At 50.8% G+C, this 22,837-nt stretch overlaps 1 protein-coding gene, 1 long non-coding RNA gene and 1 pseudogene across 4 annotated transcripts; 1 reads left to right on the top strand and 2 right to left on the bottom strand.

The window, feature by feature from the left end:
* Positions 1–1,066: 1,066 nt before the first annotated feature.
* Positions 1,067–21,235, top strand: DECR2 (2,4-dienoyl-CoA reductase 2). 3 transcript variants are annotated; one of them, XM_067707252.1, is made up of 9 exons: positions 1,074–1,372; positions 6,905–6,973; positions 8,062–8,113; positions 8,699–8,834; positions 10,329–10,453; positions 10,522–10,615; positions 10,762–10,866; positions 11,380–11,597; positions 19,992–20,125. In XM_067707252.1, the coding sequence occupies exons 1-8, from the start codon at positions 1,293–1,295 to the stop codon at positions 11,595–11,597; spliced, it is 879 nt and encodes a 292-aa protein (XP_067563353.1). In that variant the 5' UTR covers positions 1,074–1,292; the 3' UTR covers positions 19,992–20,125. The 3 variants fall into 3 exon arrangements, with proteins under 3 accessions (XP_067563354.1, XP_067563353.1, XP_067563352.1); XM_067707251.1 differs by lacking the exon at positions 19,992–20,125 and adding an exon at positions 12,633–13,678 and having other exon boundaries at positions 1,078–1,372; XM_067707253.1 differs by lacking the exon at positions 11,380–11,597 and having other exon boundaries at positions 1,067–1,372; positions 19,992–21,235.
* Positions 8,887–9,326, bottom strand: LOC137206490 (small nuclear ribonucleoprotein Sm D2 pseudogene; annotated as a pseudogene).
* Positions 17,928–20,152, bottom strand: LOC137207410 (uncharacterized). The gene is made up of 3 exons (XR_010935073.1): positions 19,957–20,152; positions 19,745–19,795; positions 17,928–18,066 (listed from the first exon to the last, which is right to left on the bottom strand). It is a non-coding gene; the product is annotated as an uncharacterized lncRNA (long non-coding RNA).
* Positions 21,236–22,837: the final 1,602 nt, after the last annotated feature.

Genomic DNA, 22,837 nt, shown 5'->3' with positions numbered 1-22,837 from the left:
CATTACAGCCTCTGCCATCTCTGAGGTAAGGATGAGGCCTTTATGCAAAGTTGTAAGCAGCCTGAAAGTAGAAATGAAGCTTACCATCTCTCACACACCAGGAGGGAATCAATAACTTTGTTGAATGTATGAGACAGGCAGAGGTCCAGAGATCTCCAGCCTGAAATCTGGGGAATCCAAGCTGAGCCCCTGAGCTAGTGCTCTCCCTGAAGGAGGAGCCCTAGGCAGGACTGGAGGGTTGCAGGAAGGGGTAGGCAGGGAACTGAAGCCGCCCCCAGGGCAGAAAGGCTGGTGACCACACTGACACTACACACTTACGCCTGGTCCTCAGGTGTGTCCCCGGTCACTTGTCACAGGTACTGGACACCACACATCATTACACCTGCTGAGGCCGACTTGGTCCTCACTCAAATTTGACGTCTTGCCGACGGAAGCGCTGGTCCCGGATTCCCGGCTTTGGTTGCTCTCTGTGCCTACACATGAGGGCACGGATGAAGTGTACTGACTTTACTGGCCGCGAGAGGGTCGTGTTGGGAGCCAACCCTGGGACTGGCCATTCGAGAGAAGGGCCTTCCTTGTTTCCCATGGCTTTTCTGGGCTCTACTCTCCTTCCCTCTTCTACGTCACACTTTTGCAACAGGAAAGGGAAGCGTCCAGGAGGCGAGGAACTTTAAATGCTGGGCGAGTCCGACCAGGTGTTTTAAATGCACAGCAGGGCCCAGGGCGGTGAGGGAAGCCGAGGGGCCCTGGGCCGGCCCGCGAGCTCCACCTTAGCCCAGGAACCGAGTGTCCCCTTTGTCCGGCCGGCTCCGACCCCGGCACTGACGCCCAGCCTTGTGAAAAGCAGTCGGGAAAGCGGACAGCTCCCATCCGCGTTCACCGCGCCTCCGCCGCGAGAACCTGCCCGCCGCACTGCGCCTGCGCACACCTTGGCGCCCAGAGTGACTTCCAGTCCCAGCAGGCCGCGCGGCCATGCGGCCGGACGTCCTGGGAGAAGCGGGGGGAGGGCCGGGAAGGACCCGGTAGTCCTGGGAAGAGGGAGGGCCGGGGTGGTTGGAGCGTCCTGGGAGGAGCGAGGGGACGCGGAGGCGGGGCTTCCTGGGAGGAGCGAGAGCACGCGGAGGTGGAGCGTCCCGAGAGGGGCGAGCGCCGGGTGGGCCGGGCCTCCTCGTCCCAGGCCAGCCAGAGAGGAGGCCGCGGGCACAGCGCCACCTGTCGCCGGAGGACGAGGTCGGAGTCCTGTTCCCGGCGGGCCCCTGCTGTTCTAGCCTCCCAGGCCCGCACCGAGCGCCATGGCCCAGCCACCGCCTGACGTCAGCGAGGACGACTGTCTCCCGGAGTACCGCCACCTCTTCTGTCCGGACTTGCTTCGGTGAGGGCCGTGTCGGGGGCGCCCCAGGGAGCCGGGCAGGGGGCGGGGGCGCCTGCGGTGCGGGCTGCACGGGGACTGCGGTTTTACTGGGATGCGTGAGGACCCCATGCCTGATGGCCAGACTGTCCGGAGGTCCAGGTGCCCCAGAGATGCAACTGCTGGTGTTCTGATCTTTGCATGGCTGTGAGCACGGTCTGTTTGTCCTGTGGGTGATGGTGGGTGTTCATTAGCAATGCTCCGAGGTGGGGGTGAGTGTCAAAGGACACAACCAAGCCAAAGGTCAGGAGAGGGAAGGATTTATTATTGCCAGCAGCAAGTAAGGAGAACATTGGAGATTTTCCCCAAAGCGGAGTCTCCCCGCACAGCAAATTTGGGGAAGTTTTAAGCTAAAGGTGCATGCATATTCATGAAGGGTTTGGGCGGTTGAGAGACCAAGCTTTAATTGATTGAAGTCACAAGGGTCATCATCCCTGAGGTTCCAGTTGATCTGATGATTGCGCACTTCAGGCTAATCTTTACCATGGAAACAACTGGGAGTCTTTAAACCTGATTTATTATCTTTGCTATTGTTACTTCTCTTGCTGATGACAATCGTTAGTTTCTGTATTCTTTTTTTTTTAACTTGGATAGAGTTTGACCCCTATCCATTTCTTAAAACTTTTATTTTATTTATTTTTTTATACAGCAGGTTCTTATTAGTTATTTATTTTATACATATTAGTGTATATATGTCAATCCCGAACTCCCAATTCATCCCACCACCACGCCTCCCCGCCACTTTCCCCCCTTGGTGTCCATATGTTTGTTCTCTACATCTGTGTCTCTATTTCTGCCCTGCAAACCGGTTCATCTGTACCATTTTTCTAGGTTCCACATATATGCGTTAATATACGATATTTGTTTTTCTCTTTCTGACTTACTTCACTCTGTATGGCAGTCTCTAGGTCCATCCACGTCTCTACAAATGACCCAACTTCGTTCCTTTTTATGGCTGAGTAATATTCCATTGTATATATGTACCACATTTTCTTTATCCATTCGTCTGTCGATGGGCATTTAGGTTGCTTCCATGACCTGGCTATTGTAAATAATGCTGCCATGAACATTGGGGTGCATGTGTCTTTTTGAATTATGGTTTTCTCTGCATATATGCCCAGTAGTGGGATTGCTGGGTCCTAGGGTAATTCTATTTTTAGTTTTTTTAAGGAACCTCCATACTGTTCTCCATAGTGGCTGTATCAATTTACATTCCCACCAACAGCGTAGGAGGGTTCCCTTTTCTCCACACTCTCTCCAGCATTTGTTGTTTGCAGATTTTCTGATGATGCCCATTCTAACCCGTGTGAGGTGATACCTCATTGTACTTTTGATTTGCATTTCTCTAATAATTAGTGATATTGAGCAGCTTTTCATGTGCCTCTTGGCCATCTGTATGTCTTCTTAGGAGAAATGTCTATTTAGGTCTTCTGCCCATTATTTGATTGGGTTGTTTGTTTTTTTAAATATTGAGCTGCATGAGCTGTTTATATATTTTGGAGATTAATCCTTTGTTGCTCCATTTGCAAATATTTTCTCCCATTCTGAGGGTTGTCTTTGTGTCTTGTCTGTAGTTTCCTTTGCTGGGCAAATGCTTTTAAGTTTCATTAGGTCCCATTTGTTTATTTTTGTTTTTATTTCCATTACTCAAGGAGTTGCGTCAAAAAAAGACCTTGCTGTGATTTACGGCAAAGAGTGTTCTTCCTATGTTTTCCTCTAAGAGTTTTATAGTGTCTGGTCTTACATTTAAGTCTTTAATCCGTTTTGAGTTTATTTTTGTGTATGGTATTAGGGAGTGTTCTAATTTCATTCTTTTACATGTAGCTGTCCAGTGCTCCCAGCACCACTTATTGAAGAGACTATCTTTTCTCCATTATATATTCTTGCCTCCTTTGTCATAGATTAGTTGACCATAGGTGCATGGGTTTATCTCTGGGCTTTCTGTCCTGTTCCACTGATCTGTATTTCTCTTTTTGTGCCAGTACCATATTGTCTTGATTACTGTAGCTTTGTAGTATAGTCTGAAGTCAGGGAGTCTGATTCCTCCAGCTCCTTTTTTTTCCTTCAAGTCTGCTTTGGCTATTCGGGGTCTTTTGTGTCTCTACACAAATTTTAAGATTTTTCGTTCTAGTTCTGTAAAAAATGACACTGGTAATTTGATAGGGATTGCATTGAATCTGTAGATTGCTTTGGGTAGTAGTCATTTTCACAATATTGATTCTTCCAATCCAAGAACATGGTATATCTCTCCATCTGTTTGTGTCATCTTTGATTTCTTTCATCAGTGTCTTATAGTTTTCTGAGTACAGGTCTTTTACCTCCTTAGGTAGGTTTATTCCTAGGTATTTTATTCTTTTTGTTGCAATGGTAAATGGGATTGTTTCCTTAATTTCGCTTTCTGATCTTTTGTTGTTAGTGTATAGGAATGCAAGAGATTTCTGTGCATTAATTTTGTATCCTGCAACTTTACCAAATTCATTGATTAGCTCTAGTAGTTTTCTGGTGGCATCTTTAGGATTCTCTATGTATATTATCATGTCATCTGCAGTGACAGTTTTACTTCTTCTTTTCCAATTTGTATTCCTTTTATTTCTTTTTCTTCTCTGATTGCAGTGGTTAGGACTTCCAAACTATGCTGAATAATAGTGGCGAGAGTGGACATCCTTGTTTTTTTCCTGATCTTAGAGGAAGTGCTTTCAGGTTTTCACTATTGAGAATGATGTTGCTGTGGTTTTTTTCATACATGGCCTTTATTATGTTGAGGTAGGTTCCCTCTATGCCCACGTTCTGGAGAGTTTTTATCATAAATGGGTGTTGAATTTTGTCAAAAGCTTTTTCTGCATCTATTGAGATGATCATATGGTTTTCATTCTTCAATTTGTTAATATGGTGTATCACATTGATTGATTTGCATATATTGAAGAATCCTTGCGTCCCTGGTATAAATCCCACTTGATCATGGTGTATGATCCTTTTAATATGTTGTTGGATTCAGTTTGCTAGTATTTTGTTGGGGATTTTTGCATCTATATTCATCAGTGATACTGGTCTGTAATTTTCTTTTTTTGTAGTATCTTTATCTGGTTTTGGTATCAGGGTGCTGGTGGCCTCATAGAATGAGTTTGGGAGTGTTCCTTCCTCCACAATTTTTTGGAAGAGTTTGAGAAGGATGGGTGTTAGCTCTTCTCTAAATGTTTGATAGAATTCACCTGTGAGGCCATCTGGTCCTGCACTTTTGTTCGTTGGAAGATTTTTAATCACAGTTTCAATTTCATTACTTGTGATTGGTCTGTTCATATTTTCTATTTCTTCCTGGTTCAGTCTTGGAAGGTTATACCTTTCTAAGAATTTGTCCACTTCTTCCAGGTTGTCCATTTTATTGGCATATAGTTGCTTGTAGTAGTCTCTTAGGATGCTTTGTATTTCTGCGGTGTCTGTTGTAACTTCTCCTTTTTCATTTCTAATTTTATTGATTTGAGTCCTCTCCCTCTTTTTCTTGATGAGTCTGGCTAGTGGTTTACCAATTTTATTTATCTTCTCAAAGAACCAGCTTTTAGTTTTATTGATCTTTGCTATTGTTTTCTTTGTTTCTATTTCATTTATTTCTGCTCTGATCTTTATGGTTTATTTCCTTCTGCTAACTTTGGGTTTTGTTTGTTCTTCTTTCTTTAGTTCCTTTAGGTGTAAGGTTAGATTGTTTATTTGAGACTTTTCTTGTTTCTTGAGGTAGGCTTGTATTGCTATAAACTTCCCTCTTAGAACTGCTTTTGCTGCATCCCATAGGTTTTGGATCATTGTGTTTTCATTGTCATTTGTCTCTAGGTATTTTTTATTTCCTCTTTGATTTCTTCAGTGATCTCTTGGTTATTTAGTAATGTATTGTTTAGCCTCCATGTGTTTGTGTTTTTTATGTTTTTTTCCCCTGTAATTGATTTCTAATCTCATAGCGTTATGGTCGGAAAAGATGCTTGATATGATTTCAATTTTCTTAAATTTACCGAGGCTTGATTTGTGACCCAAGATGTGATCTATCCTGGAGAACGTTCCATGTGCACTTGAGAAGGAAGTGTAATCTGCTGTTTTTGGATGGAATGTCCTATAAATATCAATTAAATCTATCTGGTCTATTTTGTCATTTAAAGTTTGTGTTTTGTTATTAATTTTCTGTCTGGATGATCTGTCCATTTGTGTAAGTGAGGTGTTAAAGTCCCCCACTATTATTATTATTTTTTTAAAATTTATTTATTTATTTTTGACTGTGTTGGGTCTTCGTTGCTGCATGCGGGCTTTCTCTAGTTGCAGTGAGCAGGGGTACTCTTTGTTGTGGTGTGCAGGCTTCTCATTGTGGTGGCTTCTCTTGTTGCAGAGCACAGGCTCTAGGTGCACAGGCTTCAGTAGTTGTGGTGCGTGGGCTCAGTAGTTGTGGCTCACGGGCTCTAGAGCACAGGATCAGTAGTTGTGGTGCATGGGCTTAGTTGCTCCACGGTATGTGGGATCTTCCGGGCCAGGGCTTGAACCTGTGTCCCCTGCATTGGCAGGCAGATTCTTAACCACTGAGCCACCAGGGAAGCCCAAAGTCCCCCACTATTATTGTGTTACTGTCGATTTCCTCTTTTATAGCTGTTAGCAGTTGGCTTATGTATTGAGGTGCTCCTATGTTGGGTGTATATCTATTTATAATTGTTATTTCTTCTTCCTGGATTGATCCCTTGATCGTTATGTAGTGTCCTTCCTTGTCTCTTGTAACATTCTTTATTTTAAAGTCTATTTTATCAGATATGAGTATTGCTACTCCAGCTTTCTTTTGATTTCCATTTACATGGAATATCTTTTTCCATCCTCTCACTTTCAGTCTGTATGTGTCCCTAAGTCTGAAGTGGGTCTCTTGTAGACAGCATATATATGTGACCCCTACCCATTTTTATTTAAAAAAAATTTTATTTATTTGGCAGCACCGGGTCTTAGTTGTGACATGTGGGATGGCATGTGGGATCTTCAGTTGTGGCATGCAGGATCTAGTTCCCTGACCAGGGATCAGGTCCCTGCATCAGGAGCATGGAGTCTTAACCACTGGACCACCAGGGAAGTCCCAGTTTCTGTATTCTTTTGAGACCTGTTCGAGGACAAGACTGTGACCAGGCTTAGATCATAGAATGGCTTAGGCCAAAACTGCTTCTCTTATGTCAGGAAAGCCATGCGTGTTTCTCTTTCTCCAGGAACCGTCTACTCTATCCACTTAGCAGGTGGCTGGAGGAAGGCTTGTATGTTTTGAAAACATTTCTCATTTAATTGATAACTTTCTGCATAGAGACTTTTATGCATAGAGACATTCTTCCCAAAGATTCAAAAAGCTGAGGAATGCAGGCTTTAAAAAGCAGCGTTTCTCAAATTTGACAGAAGTGCCCAGTGCAGAGGGTCAGTGTCCTCCAGGAGCACCTCCTCCCCGCCCCCATTTAACAGGGGCCTCTTTAAAGAGCCTCTATTTTCTTCTCTCAGGGACAAGGTAGCCTTCATCACAGGCGGCGGCTCTGGAATCGGGTTCCGGATTGCTGAGATTTTCATGCGGTAAGCACTGCTCTGTGTGCTCTGTGCCCCATCTTGCTCCCCACCCCCTTGCATAGACCCCACTGGACCCTGGGATCTTGGGCAAAATGCCGGTGGGTGGTGGGAACCCCTCTAGCCCCAGGGCCATCAGAGAGCATCTGAAAGGGGTCAAGTGCTGTCCGGGGAGAGGCAAGACTACAGCCTCTCCTAGAGATTAGTCTAGACTGTTGGGCTCTGGCCTCAGCACCCCCATTTGTACAAAGCGGGAGGATCCAAAGGTTGAGGTAATTCTACTGCAGTGTCCCCCAGGGTCTTGCTGAGCCAGGGTCAGTGTGGGCCGAGTTGGACCCTGGCACCATGCAGAGCACAGTGTCTCCTGGGACACAAGGTCTGTGGTCTCAGGCCCAGGTCAACAGTTTGTCACCCCCACCTAGGAGAGGCCTAGAGTTAGGCTGGGGTTAGGGGAGGTGAAGCTGGTTTCCTCCAGGACCCTGCTTTTCAGAGATGTCCCACTGGACGAGATTTTGGGACTCATCCATTCCAGGTGAATTTGTTTTCCTAGTTGGAAGCTTTGTTGCTTCTCTGAGCAGAGCGTGGCCAGCTGTGCTGTGGTGTTCTGAGGATTCAGTGGGACTGGCTTAGCAGGTGGTAGCTGGTACTGTTACTGAGTTTGAGGCTGGGTTTGTCGGGAGGTAAGGCAGGGGAGGTGCCCTGGCCCTGGAATGGGCTCTCTGTCCTTCACTCCAGCCTCCCGGGGAGACCCAGGTGGACCCAGCAGGACTCATGCAGAGTCTGGGCCCTGTGTCCAAGACTCACAGCTGCTCACATGGTGTTTGGGGCAAGGCCCACATCCCCGCATGGCTGGCATACCTCATGCCAGAGAGACCCAGCCCAGAAACCAGTGGTGCCTGCCTGAGGTCCTGCCACAGTCTCTCAGCCCCACAGAGGCCCCTGTGTCCTCTGCTAGCTGTGCCTTCAGCCCTAGGCTGGTGTTTAAGCCTGAGAGACCCTTTGGGGAGGGGGACCTTTGCTTCAAGCGCCAGGCAGGAGCCCGGCTGGGCGTGTCCCTTGCACCTTGCTGCCCTCACACCTGCCCTCTGGCTTTGCAGGCACGGCTGCCACACAGTCATCGCCAGCAGAAGTCTTCCCAGAGTGTCGATGGTAAGGGGTCTCTCCTGTGCCCACATGTCCATGGGTAGCTTTGGGGGCTGGGAGCCTGGGCCTGGAGGGTCCTGAGGTCCAGAGGATGATTACACCAAAACCTGCCCCTCTTCCAAATACAGAGCTTCAATGGAAGTGGCCCGCAGGGACATCCTTGTCTTTTTAAAGAATCTACTTATTGGGTCCTGTGCAGGAACCCTTATGTTGGGTGGTACTGTGGCCCCAAGACAGATATCTGGGCTCACCAGGGTCATGAGGGTGGAGAGTCTTTCCACTGCCATGGCTGGTCTCGGGGCAGGGACTGGACGCCAGCTGGAGCTGCCGTTGACCTGTGACTAGTGACCAGGGGCCTGGAGGGTGATGAAAGGGGAGAGGGTGCGGGCTGTCTTAGCAGCGTCCACCAGGGGTCATGGCCCTAGGGAGTGGCCACTTGCCAGCTGTGTCTCTGCAGAGTGGGTTTCAGCAGCAGAGCCCGGCTTCCTGGCAGAACCTGGCTCATCATCCTTATCAGATTCTGAAGGGCTGTTCCTCCAGGCTGAGGCCACCGGCCTGCTGCCCACCTCTCTCTTCCTGTCCGGCCTCTAGGCTGCCAGAAAGCTGGCTGCTGCCACTGGCCAGAAGTGCCTCCCTTTATCTCTGGACGTCCGAGCTCCCCTGGCCATCATGGCAGCCGTGGAGCAGGCTCTGAAGGAGTTCGGGAAGATCGACATTCTCATTAACTGTGAGTCACTGTTGAGCGAGGCCAGGGGGCTTCCTTTTTTTTTTTAGAAAAATCACAGTACTTTATTATTTCCAGCGCAAAGGGCAGGTCTTTGAAAAACGAGGGGGCAAGTTCTGATTGCGGGGAGGAGGCCCCTTCTTGCTGGCTATGCATGAGCGAGTTCCACAGGACCACAATGACCGAGTCCCCACACAGGACCATCTTGGAGATGTAGCGGTGCTTGTTGACTGGCTTGGACTTCTTCTTGCTCCTGCCACTCTTGGGGACCTCGGTCCACACCTCCTTCACTTTCTCCAGCACCATGTTGCGGTGCCTATCAAAGGCCTTCACACGGCCCAGGAGCTTCTTGTTGCGGCAATTGATGAGCACTTGGGTGTTGTTCTTGACCGACTGTGTGAGCACGGGGAGTGGACCCATGTTAAACTCTTCCTCCTCCCGCTTCTGCAGCTCCTCTGGGGTCATCTCACCCTTGGGCTTGTTGAGGAGGCACATGGTGGCAGTGGTGGTGGCCGTGCTCTCAAGTCACTAATGTCTCCTCCACATTGCTTCAGCCTTCTGGCCAGGGGGCTTCTGACAGGTCAGCAATACCAGATCTCCCTGTTTGGAGGCCCCAGAACTGTCCTGGCTCCAGGCCACTGTCTCAGCCCAGCTCAGCTCCTTCCGGGTCAGTGCAGCTGTGGCTCAAGAGGATGCCCTGTGAACTAGGCTGAATCATAGAGTAGGGCCACTCTTGTGTCCTGAAATTCCCCCTTAAAGAAAAAGGACTACATGTTATTGTTTTAGTATAGTTTTAGATTGGCAGACTAATTGAGCAGATAGTACAGAGAACTCCACATACTATGAACACCTTGCATTTGTTACAACCGGGGAACCGATATTGATACATACGGTCACTATAGTCCCTATTTTACATTCAGGTTCATTTTTGCTGAAATTTCCTTTAAAAACATCCTGCGTCTTATTTTCCTGCCACTAACAAAGTCATAAGCTGGGCAGCTTAAAACAACAGAAATATATTCTCTCACAGTCTGGAGGCCAGAAGTCTGAAAACAAGGCTCGGCGGAGCTTCTGTCCCAGGCCCTGCCCTCAGCTCCTGGGGTTGCTGCCTGGTGGGCCTTGGCTCTGGGCTGCACCCCTCCAGCCTCTGCCTTCCACACACTGCCATCCCCTGTGCACGTCTGTGTCCTCTTCTTTTTAAGGATGCCAATCCTTGGGCTTAGGCCACCCTAATTCAGTATGATTTACTCTTACCTTGATGACATCTGCAAAGACCATCTTTTCAAATAAGGTCACGTTCACAGGCACCAGGGGTTGGGACTTCAGCGCATTTTTTTAGGGACACAATCCAAACCATAAAACCCATCCTGCCCGTCATTCAGGAACTTGTCCAAATGCTCAGGTTTCCTTCCCTGGCCAACCTGGGCCACCCCGAGGGTCCAGATGCTTCAACTGCCCAGGGCTCCAGCACCATCCGCTCTCTCCTTCCACTGGCAGGTGCAGCCGGGAACTTCCTGTGCCCTGCCAGTGCCTTGTCCTCCAACGCCTTCAAGACCGTGATGGACATCGACACCTTGGGCACCTTCAACGTGTCTCGCGTACTCTACGAGAAGTTCTTCCATGTGAGTGTCCCGTGGCCAGGGCCTCCCCGCTTCTGGCCACCGCTCACTGCCCCTCTCGTGTGTTGCAGCGCCATGGAGGGGTGATCGTGAACATCACTGCAACCCTGGGTACCCGCGGGCAGGTGCTCCAAGTGCATGCAGGCTCTGCCAAGGCGGCCGTGGGTACGGGCGCCCCCTCTGGTCTGCCCACGTGGGTTCCTCCCCATCCCTGTCCCCGGAGGCCGGCAGTGTCCCCCCACCCCCACCCAGGCCTCCCTAAAGGCAGAGCAGCCCTGCTTCTTCCTCATGCCTGCCGGCCTCCCGTGCAGATGCGATGACACGGCACCTGGCTGTGGAGTGGGGCCCCCAGAACATCCGCGTCAACAGCCTTGCCCCCGGCCCCATCAGCGGCACAGAGGGCTTCCGGCGGCTGGGTAAGGCTCCCGGGAAGCCCAGGCCCCCCAGCGGGTGCTCCCCTAAGCACAGGCACCCCTGCCCCCTCCACCGTGCCTCCGAGGGCTCCCCTCCCACCTGGCTGGGACAGGCCTGGGATCAGTGCCAAATCCTCATGGCTTCCCAGGGTGGGCAAAGAGTCCGTCTCCAGGCTGGGGACAGTTTGCACAGCCCTGCAATGGACTAAGCGTCAGCTGGACTTGGGCAGCTGCCCCCTAGAGCTAGAGGCCAGGGGCTGCTGGCCTTGATGTGTGAGCCGGACACAAAGTGGGGCCCCATTGAAGCCTCCAGAGCCTTGGCAGGGTGAGCAGAGCAAGGCCCTGTGCTGGTTCTGTAGTGGTGTTACTGTACCTGGCCTGTTCCTGCTCCCCCAGGATGATGCTAACGATGCCCCCAACATTCCCGGGTGTGGTTCAGGGAAAGCTGGGCAGGGGAGGGTGGAGGGCCCCGGGGTCCTGGGGCCTACAGGGGCTGAGCCTCCCACTGCTTCCCAGGTGGCCCACAGGCCAGCATGAGGGCAAAGGTCCTGGCAAGCCCCCTGCAGAGGCTGGGGAACAAGACGGAGATCGCCCACAGCGCCCTCTTCCTGGCCAGCCCTTTGGCATCCTATGTGACGGGGGCCCTGCTGGTGGTTGATGGTGGGGCCTGGCTGACATTTCCTAACGACATCCAGTCGCTGGCGGACTTCTCATCCTTCTCTGCTAAGCTCTAGGTGATGTGCCACTCCCATCTTCAGGGGTCACCTGTGTCCTTGGCCCCCTCCCCAAAATACCCACCTAGTGGACTGATGGTCACTGTGCTGGGCCTGATGCCTTTCTCCTCAGTCTCTTACGTGTATTTCTAGATGTATTCTCGGGCACAGTTGGGTTCCCCTGCTCCACACATAGGGCAAGGCTCGAGTCTTCCAGGGCAAATGGGTGGTGCTGGGAGGGGCCAGCCCCACGGAGCTGCACTGCAGACCTCGGGGCCTCCCTGAAAACCAGAACCTGTATGGCTTGCCTGAAGAGGCTGGGAACCCTGTCTCTCTTTGGGAGCTCCCCTGGGTGACCCTCTCTGGGGGCCTGAGGGCTTGCTGGGCCCATGGGGGTGGGGGAAGGTGCCACTGCTCTCTGCTTCCCCTCCTCCCCCACCAGTCCCAGGGGTATGGCCAGCCCTTGAGACCTGCTCATCCTAGTCCTCTGAGCAGCAGCTTCCTTTGAGGATGGCTGAGGAGATGTAACCGCCCTGGTTGGGACCTGGCCCCTAAGTCTCCTGGGTCCCCGTCGCAGGGTGGTGGCAGGAACGTTCTAGGACTTTGGCTGGCTCCTGTCCCGTCCTGGGGGCGGGAGTGCTGGAGGGACACCCAGGAGCTCACAGCATTCAGTCACACCATGAAGCTGCAGTTGGCGTGGGCTTCTGTGGAGAACCCCAGTCTCAGAGGTGGGCTTGTTTGTAGGACAGGAACTGCTGATTGGCCATCTGTGGTTTGGTGGCCGGCAGACACGTTCTCAGTGCCCGGGGCATGCGGGCGACCAGGCGGCGGGAGAGTGTGGGTGCTGGGCAGGCCCCCCAGTCGCTGGGGTGAGGAGTACTGATGGAGGGCTGGGAGGGGGCAGAGGGGGCCACTGTATCCACCTCCAGGAGACGCACACAGCCTGGTGGCCTGCTGCCTGCCCCAGCCTGGCCACTCACACCCCCAGGGCTGTGCAGGAGGTGGGTGCCCCTCAGTGCTCTCCAGTGACCTTGTGTCTGCTGGCATTTCTGACAGGCAGGGGACAGTGTGCTGCAGAGGAGCTGGTCCACACCTGCTCTCGGATCCCTGCGACCTGCCTCCCGCCTGCCCAGCCTGAGCGCCAAACCTGACAATTCCAACAAGAGTGTCTGAAGCAGAGACTGGCCTTTCCTCTAGGAACCGTGCTGCATCCACATTCCCTCCTCATGGCCCTGTCTCCCATGCATGGGGGGCAGGGACTAGGCAGTGTGGCTGGCCTGCTGACCTGCTCACACACGCCGGGGAGGTCTGGGTTCCAGCGCTTCGAGAGTGTTGAGGAGGCCAGGACGCAGGGGTGTCCCCCTTGCACAACCCAGGGTCAGGGCTGTCCCGCCACCCCAGCCCCTGCCTAGGCTGGCCTCCTTTCCCCTCCTGCCTGCATCCAGTGGGTGTCCTGAGGTGGCTCCCATGGCCTGGGTGGAGAGAAGGGGGCATTTCAGGCTATCTTCTCTTCCTTGCTCTCCCGCTTTGAGACCTTTGCTTGGCAAAGAGATGCCAAACTAGGGAGGCTGGAGAAGCGTGTTTAAGCCTCTCCACAAGACCTGTGTCCTGGGTCCTGTTCCCGGGGGTGTAGGCTGCAGAAGGGACCTCTGCCAGCCTCCAGTGACACGGGCAGGGTTGCTCCCCACCTGCCCTGGAGTCTGTCCTTTGCTGGGACATCCCCAGAGGACTTAGTCCTTGGTCATTTAGGGGCTCACTTTCTAGGTCCTCCAGGTGGCCTGTCCCCATTGTCACCAGTACCCTCCCTCAGGCCCAGGGGGTGGGGGATCTCTGGACCCTCAATTCTTCCCCAATGACCACTCTTTGACACACATCCAGGCCAGGACCTAAGGCGGCCACTTGGATCCTGGGCTTGTTTTCTGTGCTGTTTGTTACAAACTTCAAGGTGCTCAAAGCTGTTGGTCTGCCCTCTGGCTGGACATGCGGCTTGGGTGCCCCCTTCCTCCCTGCCCCCATCTGTACCGTCCATTTGCATAAGCACGGGTCCTAGAGTTTTGCCAGAAAATGCATTTACTTAAAAAATAATCATTTTCCTGTGAAAATATCTATTCATTGGACTTCACAAATGTTTTTAGAAGGAGGAGGAGGGCACCTGAACAGAATCACTGGTGATCTGGGCGTTTAGTGGTGTGTCTACTTCCTGTCTTTTTCCTGTGAAGAGTTTAGAAAACACTTTTTACCTAATACGTGAAGCCCTGGTCCTGAGGCAGGGGAAGCCCACCCTGAGGCGAGGGGAGGCTGTCTGCTCCCCTGGTGGGAGGGGTGTCCTCCACAGCTGGTCCTGGAGGGGGGCGGGGGGCGCTGCCTGCCCTGCAAGCTCCTGGTGCTGCCACTAGAGTCCTGAGCTTGAGCCCTCTGCCCCAGATATCCACACCCACCTGAGTTCCTTCCCGCCTTCATGGGTGCAGGGGCATGGCAGGGAGGCCACCGGGCAGAAGGAGCTCCGCTTGCCATTTAAACAGAGACCAGGGTGTGGTGGCATCAAGTCTACCAGCAAGGCAGGCAGATGGGCGCTCGTGATGCCACGGGAGGAGGAAAGAACCATGAAGGCAGTTCCTGGGGAGCTGCAACCATAGACCCCACGTGCCAGAGAGCTGAGGCCTGCCGTCCCTGGAGGAGACAGAGAAGGCCCTGGGGAGGGTGTCCCGCCAGCCACATTCAAAGGCCTGGGACTCAACAGCAGCGTAGCTCCAGGAGGACAGAAGAGAATGAAAGGAGTGAGCCTTTTATTACTGTTAGTCAGGATTCTCCAGGAAACAGAGCCAGTAGGATATATATAGATCTGCAGGAGGAGATTTATTATAGGGACTGGCTCATGTGACTGTGGGGGCTGAGAAGTCCCATGATCTGCCAACTGCAAGCTGGAGACCCGGCAAAGCAGATGGCGTGATTCAGTCTGAGCCCGAAGGCCCAAGAACCAGGGGCTCCGACAGCCAAGGGCACCGGAAGGTGGATGTCCCCGCTCAAGCAGAGAGCGAGGGAACTTGCCCTTTCTCAGCTCACACTGATGAAGTCAGGTCTTCCATCTACTGAATCAAATGCTAATCTCTGAGAAATACCCAGAGATACCGATCTACCAGCTATCTGGGCACACATTAGCCCCGTAAAGCTGACACAAAGTTAAACATCACAGTTGCACACACCATGAGGTCCGTGCCCATGCTCATCGTCTGCATGTGGTGGTCAGTTTGGCTGTAAGGAATCTGCCTTGCTGTTTGGCTTAGTCCACCAGCCCCGGCTGTCATCCTGCAGGTCCAGGACACCTGCTGGGGGCTTGTGGGTCACGGGCACACCTGGCGCGTTTCACTTGCCAGGTGGGCTCTGGGATGAGCTGGCAAAGGAGGGCCAGGTGCACGTGGTGAGGGAGTTAACACCGGCCCCAGCAGTGGCACTCGGACTTGGTGGCAGTTGGCAGAGAACTAGGTTGTCCCCTTCCACATTAACAATCTCTACAATTCCCTTAGAAAATGCCAGGTTCCCTGAAAGGAAGGATCATCTTTTATGTGTGAACCTCAGCTGTGGAAGCTGATTTACAGACCCCGCCCACTCCGAGTCCCCCTTCCATGGCATGAGGATGCCTCACGTCTTTTCAGAACTACACATAAAAACATCACGGCCGGGCTTCTCTGGTGGCACGGTGGTTAAGAATCCGCCTGCCAATGCAAGGGACATGGGTTCGAGCCCTGGCCTGGGAAGATCCCACATGCTGCGGAGCAACTAAGCCCGTGCGCTGTAACTACTGAGCCTGTGCTCTAGAGCCCGCGAGCTACAACTACTGAAGCCTGTGTGCCTAGAGCCTGTGTTCTGCAACGAGAAGCCACAACAATGAGAAGCCCGCGCACCGCAACGAACAGTAGCCCCTGCTCTCCGCAACTAGAGAAAGCCCGTGTGCAGAAATGAAGACCCAACACAGCCAAAACAAAAACAAAACAAAACAAGTTAATTAAAAAAATAAACAGGAAACATCATGGCTACAGCATAGGGCTGCCCACCACTGGGGTGCAGCCTTGCAGCCCCTGCTCCACGTTGTACATTTTTATTTTTATTTTATTTTATTTTATTGGCTGTGTGTCTTCATTTCTGTGCGAGCGGGGGGCCCCTCTTCATCGCTGTGCGCGGGCCTCTCACTATCGTGGCCTCTCTTGTTGCGGAGCACAGGCTCCAGACGCGCAGACTCAGTAGTTGTGGCTCACGGGCCCAGTTGCTCCGCGGCATGTGGGATCTTCCCAGACCAGGGCTCGAACCCGTGTCCCCTGCATTGGCAGGCAGATTCTCAACCACTGCGCCACCAGGGAAGCCCTGTACAGTTTTTTGAATGAATATGTGAATGACCCCTGTGTGTTGTGAGCCACAGAAGGTGTCCCCGAGGCGTCGCCATGATGCAGTGAACTTTAAAATTCACTTAACTAAACTGTTAACTTGGGGGAGTTTGGGGGAGTTTCTCTGCCGACTCCTGTTGCCATGGTAACTTGGTAAAACTCACTGGCTTGCCTGTGCTTTGTCTGCGGTCACCCTGGAAAGGGCTGGAGGTCGTGCTTTTTTGTTTCTTGGTCCCTTGGTTGGCATCCTCCACACGTAGGTCTCTGGTGGCCCCGCGCACTGTGGGACCTGCCAGGGGTGGGCCACTCAGATGGAGGAGGAGACTTGGGAGGTTGAGGCTGACCTCGCCCGGACGCGGTCCACCCACTAGGTGCACACTGAGCCCTTTGCCTGGTGCCCTGGCTGGGGGCTGGCACAAGCACGACTGTCCCTCCGGAACTTCCTCTCGGCCATGCACGTGGGCTCGCGGAGTGAAGCAGGGAGAGATGGTAAATCCCCAAGCACCTTGCCAGTTGGAGGCTCAGCAGATGTTCCCCTCTCCTCTGACCCTCACATTGCTTTGTCCTTCTCATGTGGGTCAAACTGAGCCTGCCTTGCAGTGGTCACGCCCCCACCCTGGGCTGTGTGTCCAGGCGGGGTCCTGCTCACCCCTGGCTCTGCCCCGAGGCCCGATCATGCTGCAGCCGGGCAGCCGTGTCCTCTTGAGCAGGGCAGAGGGGCTCTCCGGGGTCAGGGCTTCCCAGGCCGGGGAGGGGACTGGGCGTGGGCCCCTTGGGGCATTTCCCTCTGGGCACTTAGGCTGGTCTCTGCTGGATGCTGCAACAGATACAAAGAGGGGATGTGGGGGGAGATCCTGGGAAGTTCACAGGCTCCAGGGGTGGGATGCACTGGAGCTTGGGGACAAAGCTGGGGCCCAGGGTTCGGGGGTTCTTCCTTCTCCCACTTGACCTGCCCTGTTAACCTGCCCCTCCCCTCGCTGCCCTTCTGCTCTCTCTGCCCAGGTCCCAGCTGCCCTGTGTGCAAGCTGTAGCCCAGCCCCCTGAAAAGAGACGGCATTCCTTCTGTCAGACACACATCCCGGTTCTTGGGAAAGGTGCTCCCTTCGGGTCAGGGTCTGGCTCTTGCTCAATAAACCATGGCCAAGGGTTGACTGCATTATATGAACCTGGCAACTCCCACTGCTTCTAGAAAACGCGTGTGAGCAGGCATCCCATGTGGGTCCTGACTCACATCAAACACACTCACTAGAAACCAATGTGTAGACCAGCGTGCTGAGAATGTGTGTGTGCGTGTGTGTGTGTGTGAGATCGCATGAGTCTCAGGTCCCCTCTCTGGCAAAACCCGAGGGCCAGTGGGAGATGGCAGAGGCTCCCTGCTCACCTCTTGGGCCAGAGTTCTGCCCAACTCGGCTCTTCTGTCCTAGGGGCCGTGGGGGACCAGATCCTTCTTTGGACTTCCCTTTTCCTTGATTGTGCTAATCGAGCCCTTCAAGGGAACAGCCCCTCAGATGGGATTGCTGGATTTCATGTTTACCGCTGCATCCTGGTCCAGGTCTCTGGGATTAGACCTACATTACCCTGTCAGCAGACAGAGGTTTCTATAACTCTTCAGTCATTTATTTACTGATTATCTTGCATTATTTCCTAGGTGACACATGTTATTAGTATGGAGTTCCTTAACTCAACTCCCAGAGCATAACTTTATTTTCACATTTTGGAGTATTTGGGGGGCACCTCATCGCATCCCTACATCAGAGCATCTCAATGAGACAGCACCTGACAGGCGTCTGCTGAAGAAGGAATAAGGAATGTTAGAAATATGCAGAATTAACCTTTAACTTTTCCACCATCACATGTAATTTGGACAATTTTTACCCCATGGGAGGAGAATGGTGTGAATTATATCTTCACCTCTGGAAAATGTGACCCGAGGCTAAGAAAGGAAGTTCTGAATCTGCGTACAAACCTCTCCCAGCCTGGTGCTTGGCGCCCATCCCCCTGCCGTGGGCTGTGATTCTGGCTGCAGGGGAGGCGTGGGAGGTGTGGGATTTGGGCGCTGTGGGGACTGGAGATGCCTGTCCTCACAGGAAGATGGGACCAGGTGCCAGCAACTGCAGAGTGAAATGTTAAAATAAGAAAATCATCCAAACCTCGGCTGAGTCAGGAGGAATTAAATTGTGCCTTACAAACTCATGGTCTATTTTTACTCTAAGAAATGTACTTTACTAAACTTGAAGGTGAGAAAAAAATCCTTCCCCACTGAATAAATATCAGTAAACAGGAGTATGGACTGTGCTCTTGGCTTCAGGAGGCCACGGGGAGGGTGCGTGTGATCTAGACCTAAAATTGACTCTGTTCTCAGTTTACTTACTCTACACAAAATGTATATGTAGTTTTTAAAATTTTTATATTGAAAATATTTGGCCAGCAGTTTGTAGCTTGATTGAGGTATAACTGACATTCAGAAGACCGCACATGAGTGAAATCTACAGTTTGGTGAGTTCTGACATTTCTACATCCGTGAAACCATCACCACAATTAAGAGGATGAACATACCCATCGCCTGTAAAACGCCTCCTCCCGCCCCTTGGAAACCCCCTCATTTCTCCCTGCCCCTTCATCCCAGGTGACCCAGCCAGGATGGCAGTTCAGGACTGGGAGGGGGAGGCCAGCCTCTTCTGGGTGGGAGGAGAAGGTGGGACAGGAGGTAGAGGTGCTGAGCCCTCAGCCAGGTCCAGAACCCCTTTCCTGGGGCGCCCAGTGGCAGGCTGTTTGGTGGCCCTGCTCCTCCCTTGCTCTGGCCCCATCACGGGCCTGGGGCAGGTCACTTCGTCCTCCAGAATAAAGCTCTGCCCCCTCCTGCTGTCCATCTCCAGGGCATATCCATGGCCTCCCTGGGGCACTAGGTCCACCACTGGCCAGCTGAGAGGCTTCCCCTTGACTGCGGGCTGGCTCCTTCTGGAGCTCTGGGTGGAGGGCTTGCTCCAAATGCAGATGTCTGGCCCAGCACAGCCCGTAGTGCTCGCTGAGAAGGGACCTGTCACAGAAGCATCTGTCCTGTCCCCATGGGAGGTGGGCTTCTTTAGACGCCCCGAGAACTGTTCCACAACTCTCTGGTCTGGGTTCCCAACATCACTCCACCTTGGACACAACTTACTTTCAATCTTCAAATGGCTGATAGGGATGGTCTCACAAATAGGTGGTGGAAGAACAGATGGTTCTGGGAAACCGGCTCATTAAGTGAGAGAAACAAAAGTGGGTCCCTATTTTACACCACATTTTTTAAAAGTCCAGGGACTTCCCTGGTAGTGCAGTGGTTAAGAATCTGCTTGCCAGGGCAGGGGACATGGGTTCTAGCCCTGGTCCAGGAAGATTCCACATGCCGCAGAGCAACTATGCCCACGTGCGCCACAACTTCTGAGCCTGCGCTCTAGAGCCTGCGAGCCACAACTACTGACCCCATGTGCCACAACTACTGAAGCCCGTGCACCTAGAGCCTATGCTCCACAACAAGAGAAGCCACCGCAATGAGAAGCCCGCGCACAACAACGAAGAGTAGCCCCCGCTTGCCGCAACTAGAGAAAGCCCGTGCCAGCAATGAAGACCCAACGCAGCCAAAAAAAAAAAAAATTCCAAATAGCTTAACGACATACTTGAGAAAGGAAAAGCTATAAATAGAGGTGGATATCTTTGAGACTTTGGGTACAGGATTTACTTACTGAATTTAAAAAGTGTTTAATTATGAAATCCTTAAAATATGTGGACAAGCCCAGACGCACATGTACTCACCCGCCAGGTTTACCAGATGTTGGTACTGTGTCCTGTTTATTCCCAGTCTGCCTGTTTTGGGAGGAAATAAATGTTACAGGTACAGCTACCTTTTACCACTTTCCTCCTCTGTCCCTCTCAATATAATTCCCACTTTCGTTGTGGTATTTTTACTACAAATGAAGGTGTTCAAAAACAATATATGTATTGAAACTTTGCAAAAATGGTATTACACAGTATCTGTTCTGTAACTTGCTTTCTCACACAGCTTGTTTTAGAAGTCTGCCCATGTGGTTGTGTGAGGATGTGATCCATTTGCTGAAACTGCTCAGTATTCCATCACAACAGACTTCCCCTCAGCCAGCCAGCAAGCTCTTCACGGGACTACGGAAACCAGGGCTGCCTCAACACCCCTTTCCTTCCTCCTCTTGGACCTGAAGGTGGAGAAGCAGGAGTGCCAGGTTAAGGGGACACAGAGCTTCAGCTGTATTAGTTCTGTGAATCCCCACACTTGGTTGACATCAGACTAAATTTCTACTGGTTGATGTCAAATGCTATCGTTACTCATTCCCTTGATTATCAGTGTGGTTAAGCATCTTTTTTTATGTTTATTGGCCAATTGAGTTTCTTCCTCTGGAACTGCTTATTTGTATTCACTGCTGATTTTTCTACTAGTTTGCTGTTCTTTTACTGTTTTATGAGGAATTCTTGTGTATTCTGGAAATAAATCCATTGTCAGTTACATCTGTTTTAAATATCTCTTCCCGGTTGCTATGGACTGAATTGTGTCCCCCCAAATTCATGTGTTGAAGCCCTAGCCCCCAAAGCAATGGTATTTGGAGATGGGGCCTTTTGGGAGATAATTACCATTAGATGAGTTCATGTAGATGACCTCCCATGATAGAATTGCTGCCTTATAAAAAGAGGAAGAGGGAGAAATGGCTGTCTTCACCATGCTAGGACACACCTAGAAGGAGACCCTCACCACAAGCTAGGAAGAGAGCTCTCAACAGGAAGGAATTTGCTGGTGTGAAAAGTAATGAAAGGAAACCTCACCAAAATGGAACCAGGGTGCCAGACGGGGGAGCTTTCATGCGCATACCACTCAACATCAGCACAGATCCCAACATGTCCCAGCAGGAAGGGATACTACTTTACTACCCAGCAGGAGGAAGAAACAATTTCTCTTTGACCAGCAACAGTCCAGCCAATGAAAGACTGTCACAACTCAGCCAATGAAAAGCCACTGCACCTAGAACTCCCAGTTTCCTCCAATGGGCTCTTTGTTTATGACAGCTCCTCTCAACTCCTCCTTCTCCCCTATAAAAGCATTTCCTTTCCTTTGCTGGACATAGTTGCATGTCTCCAATTACAACTCTTTGTGGCTTCTGAGTAAACCCATGTTGCTGGTAAAATAACTGGCTTTTTAATTGTTTTAGGTTAACACTGGCATCTTGATCTTGCATTTCCCAGACTGCAGAATTATGAAAAATAAATGTGCTTTTTAACGAACCAGTATATGGCATTTGGTCACAGCAGCATGAGCAGACTAAGACACCAGTCTATGATGTGTCTTTCATCAAACAGAAGGATAATTTTTTTAAATTAATCTTTACTAAGGCATAATTTACATACAGTAAAATTCATTCTTTGTCGTGTACAGTTCTGTGAATTTTGACAAACACATTCAGTTATAGAACCACCATTACAATCAAGATATGAAACAGTTCCTTCACTTCAACAAATTTCCCTCTCCCCCAGCCCTCCCACCCTCTATTTGATTTGTGTCCCTTTACTTTTGGGAAGTTTAAATTTTAATGTATTTAACTTTAAGTCATTGTCTTTTTAAAAATGGTTTGTAATTTTTATTCTTGTGTGAGAAACTTTCTTTCTCCAAGGTCATAAAGCTATTTTTCAATGTCTTCTTAAAGTTTTAAAGTTTTGCTTTTTTTTTTTTTCTGGCCACACCTTAGTTCCCTGACCAGGAATCGAACCTGCACCCTCAGCAGCATGAAGTCCTAACCACTGGAGTGCCAGGGAATTCCCTTGCTTTCCACTTTTATGTCTTTGATGGCTCTAATTATTTTTGTATCTGATATGACATAGGGATCTAGTTGTAAGGTTTCTGTACAGACAGCTAGCACCAGCTATAGAAAAGTCCATCTTCCTTATGATTAGCAAAGCCACCAAGGATAAAAATGATGGGTTTGACTACCCAAAATGAAAGATTTATGTCTAATCTTCCCTAACAGGCAGAGTTCATGAAGGGGTCACAGGCAGGGAGAAGATACTTGCAACATCAAAAACATATGAGGGATTTTACCTAAAGAAAAAGTCAGAGAACCCAAAAGAAAAGCAAGTGCTACAATCGGGCAATTCACAGATCCTAGTGGTCAGTAAACACAGTAAGAAACACTCAACCACATTAGCATTCAGCTAAATTCAAATAAGACAAGATGAGCTGCCGTTTTAAGTTCATCAGACTAGCAAAAATGGGAGAAATCATATGTAATCTCTTTTGTAATTTTGGTGTATTTCCGCATTTTAAAAATGTGCATTAAATAAGATAGATTTGTGATCAAATTTATCCTTGCCTGTCACCTTCCCCTTCCTCCTGTCAGTGGCCAGATCTCACCCAGGTGGTGGAGAGGCCCTATCCCAGGAGAGACATGTGCATTCTTCCACTGAGGCTTCTTGACTTACTTTCCCTTTGCTCCCTTGTCAGGTCCAACAGGGCTGTGCTACACAGCTAAGAATCTGCTGAGTCACCTTGCTGGTCTTCATTTTCCCATCTTTCTCCGTAGGTCAGAGGTCACCAGGGAAGAGGGATCAAGGAGACCCATTTGCTTGAGAGTTCCAAAAGATAAGTGTTTAACCCAGGTACCTTTCAAAAAGAAAGACTCACAGAGGGAGGTTTTCACAGACATTCACTCAGACTCAAAAGCCAACAGATGTGAGCTGTACCCCACCCTCTCCCTTCCTCTTCTGGGTACCTGTTACATGGCTAAATTAAAATGTGCACGGGGTGGGCATGGAGGAGCAGGTTAAAATGGCAGCAGGGGCTACTTCCCTTGAGCTGATTCATTTCATCCTGAATGTTAGAGATCAAAAATG

This window comes from Pseudorca crassidens, chromosome 15, assembly GCF_039906515.1.
Source record: "Pseudorca crassidens isolate mPseCra1 chromosome 15, mPseCra1.hap1, whole genome shotgun sequence".
NCBI lineage: Eukaryota > Metazoa > Chordata > Mammalia > Artiodactyla > Delphinidae > Pseudorca > Pseudorca crassidens.
Note: the sequence above shows the minus strand (reverse complement) of the source record. Positions and strands in the feature narration are given on the sequence as shown.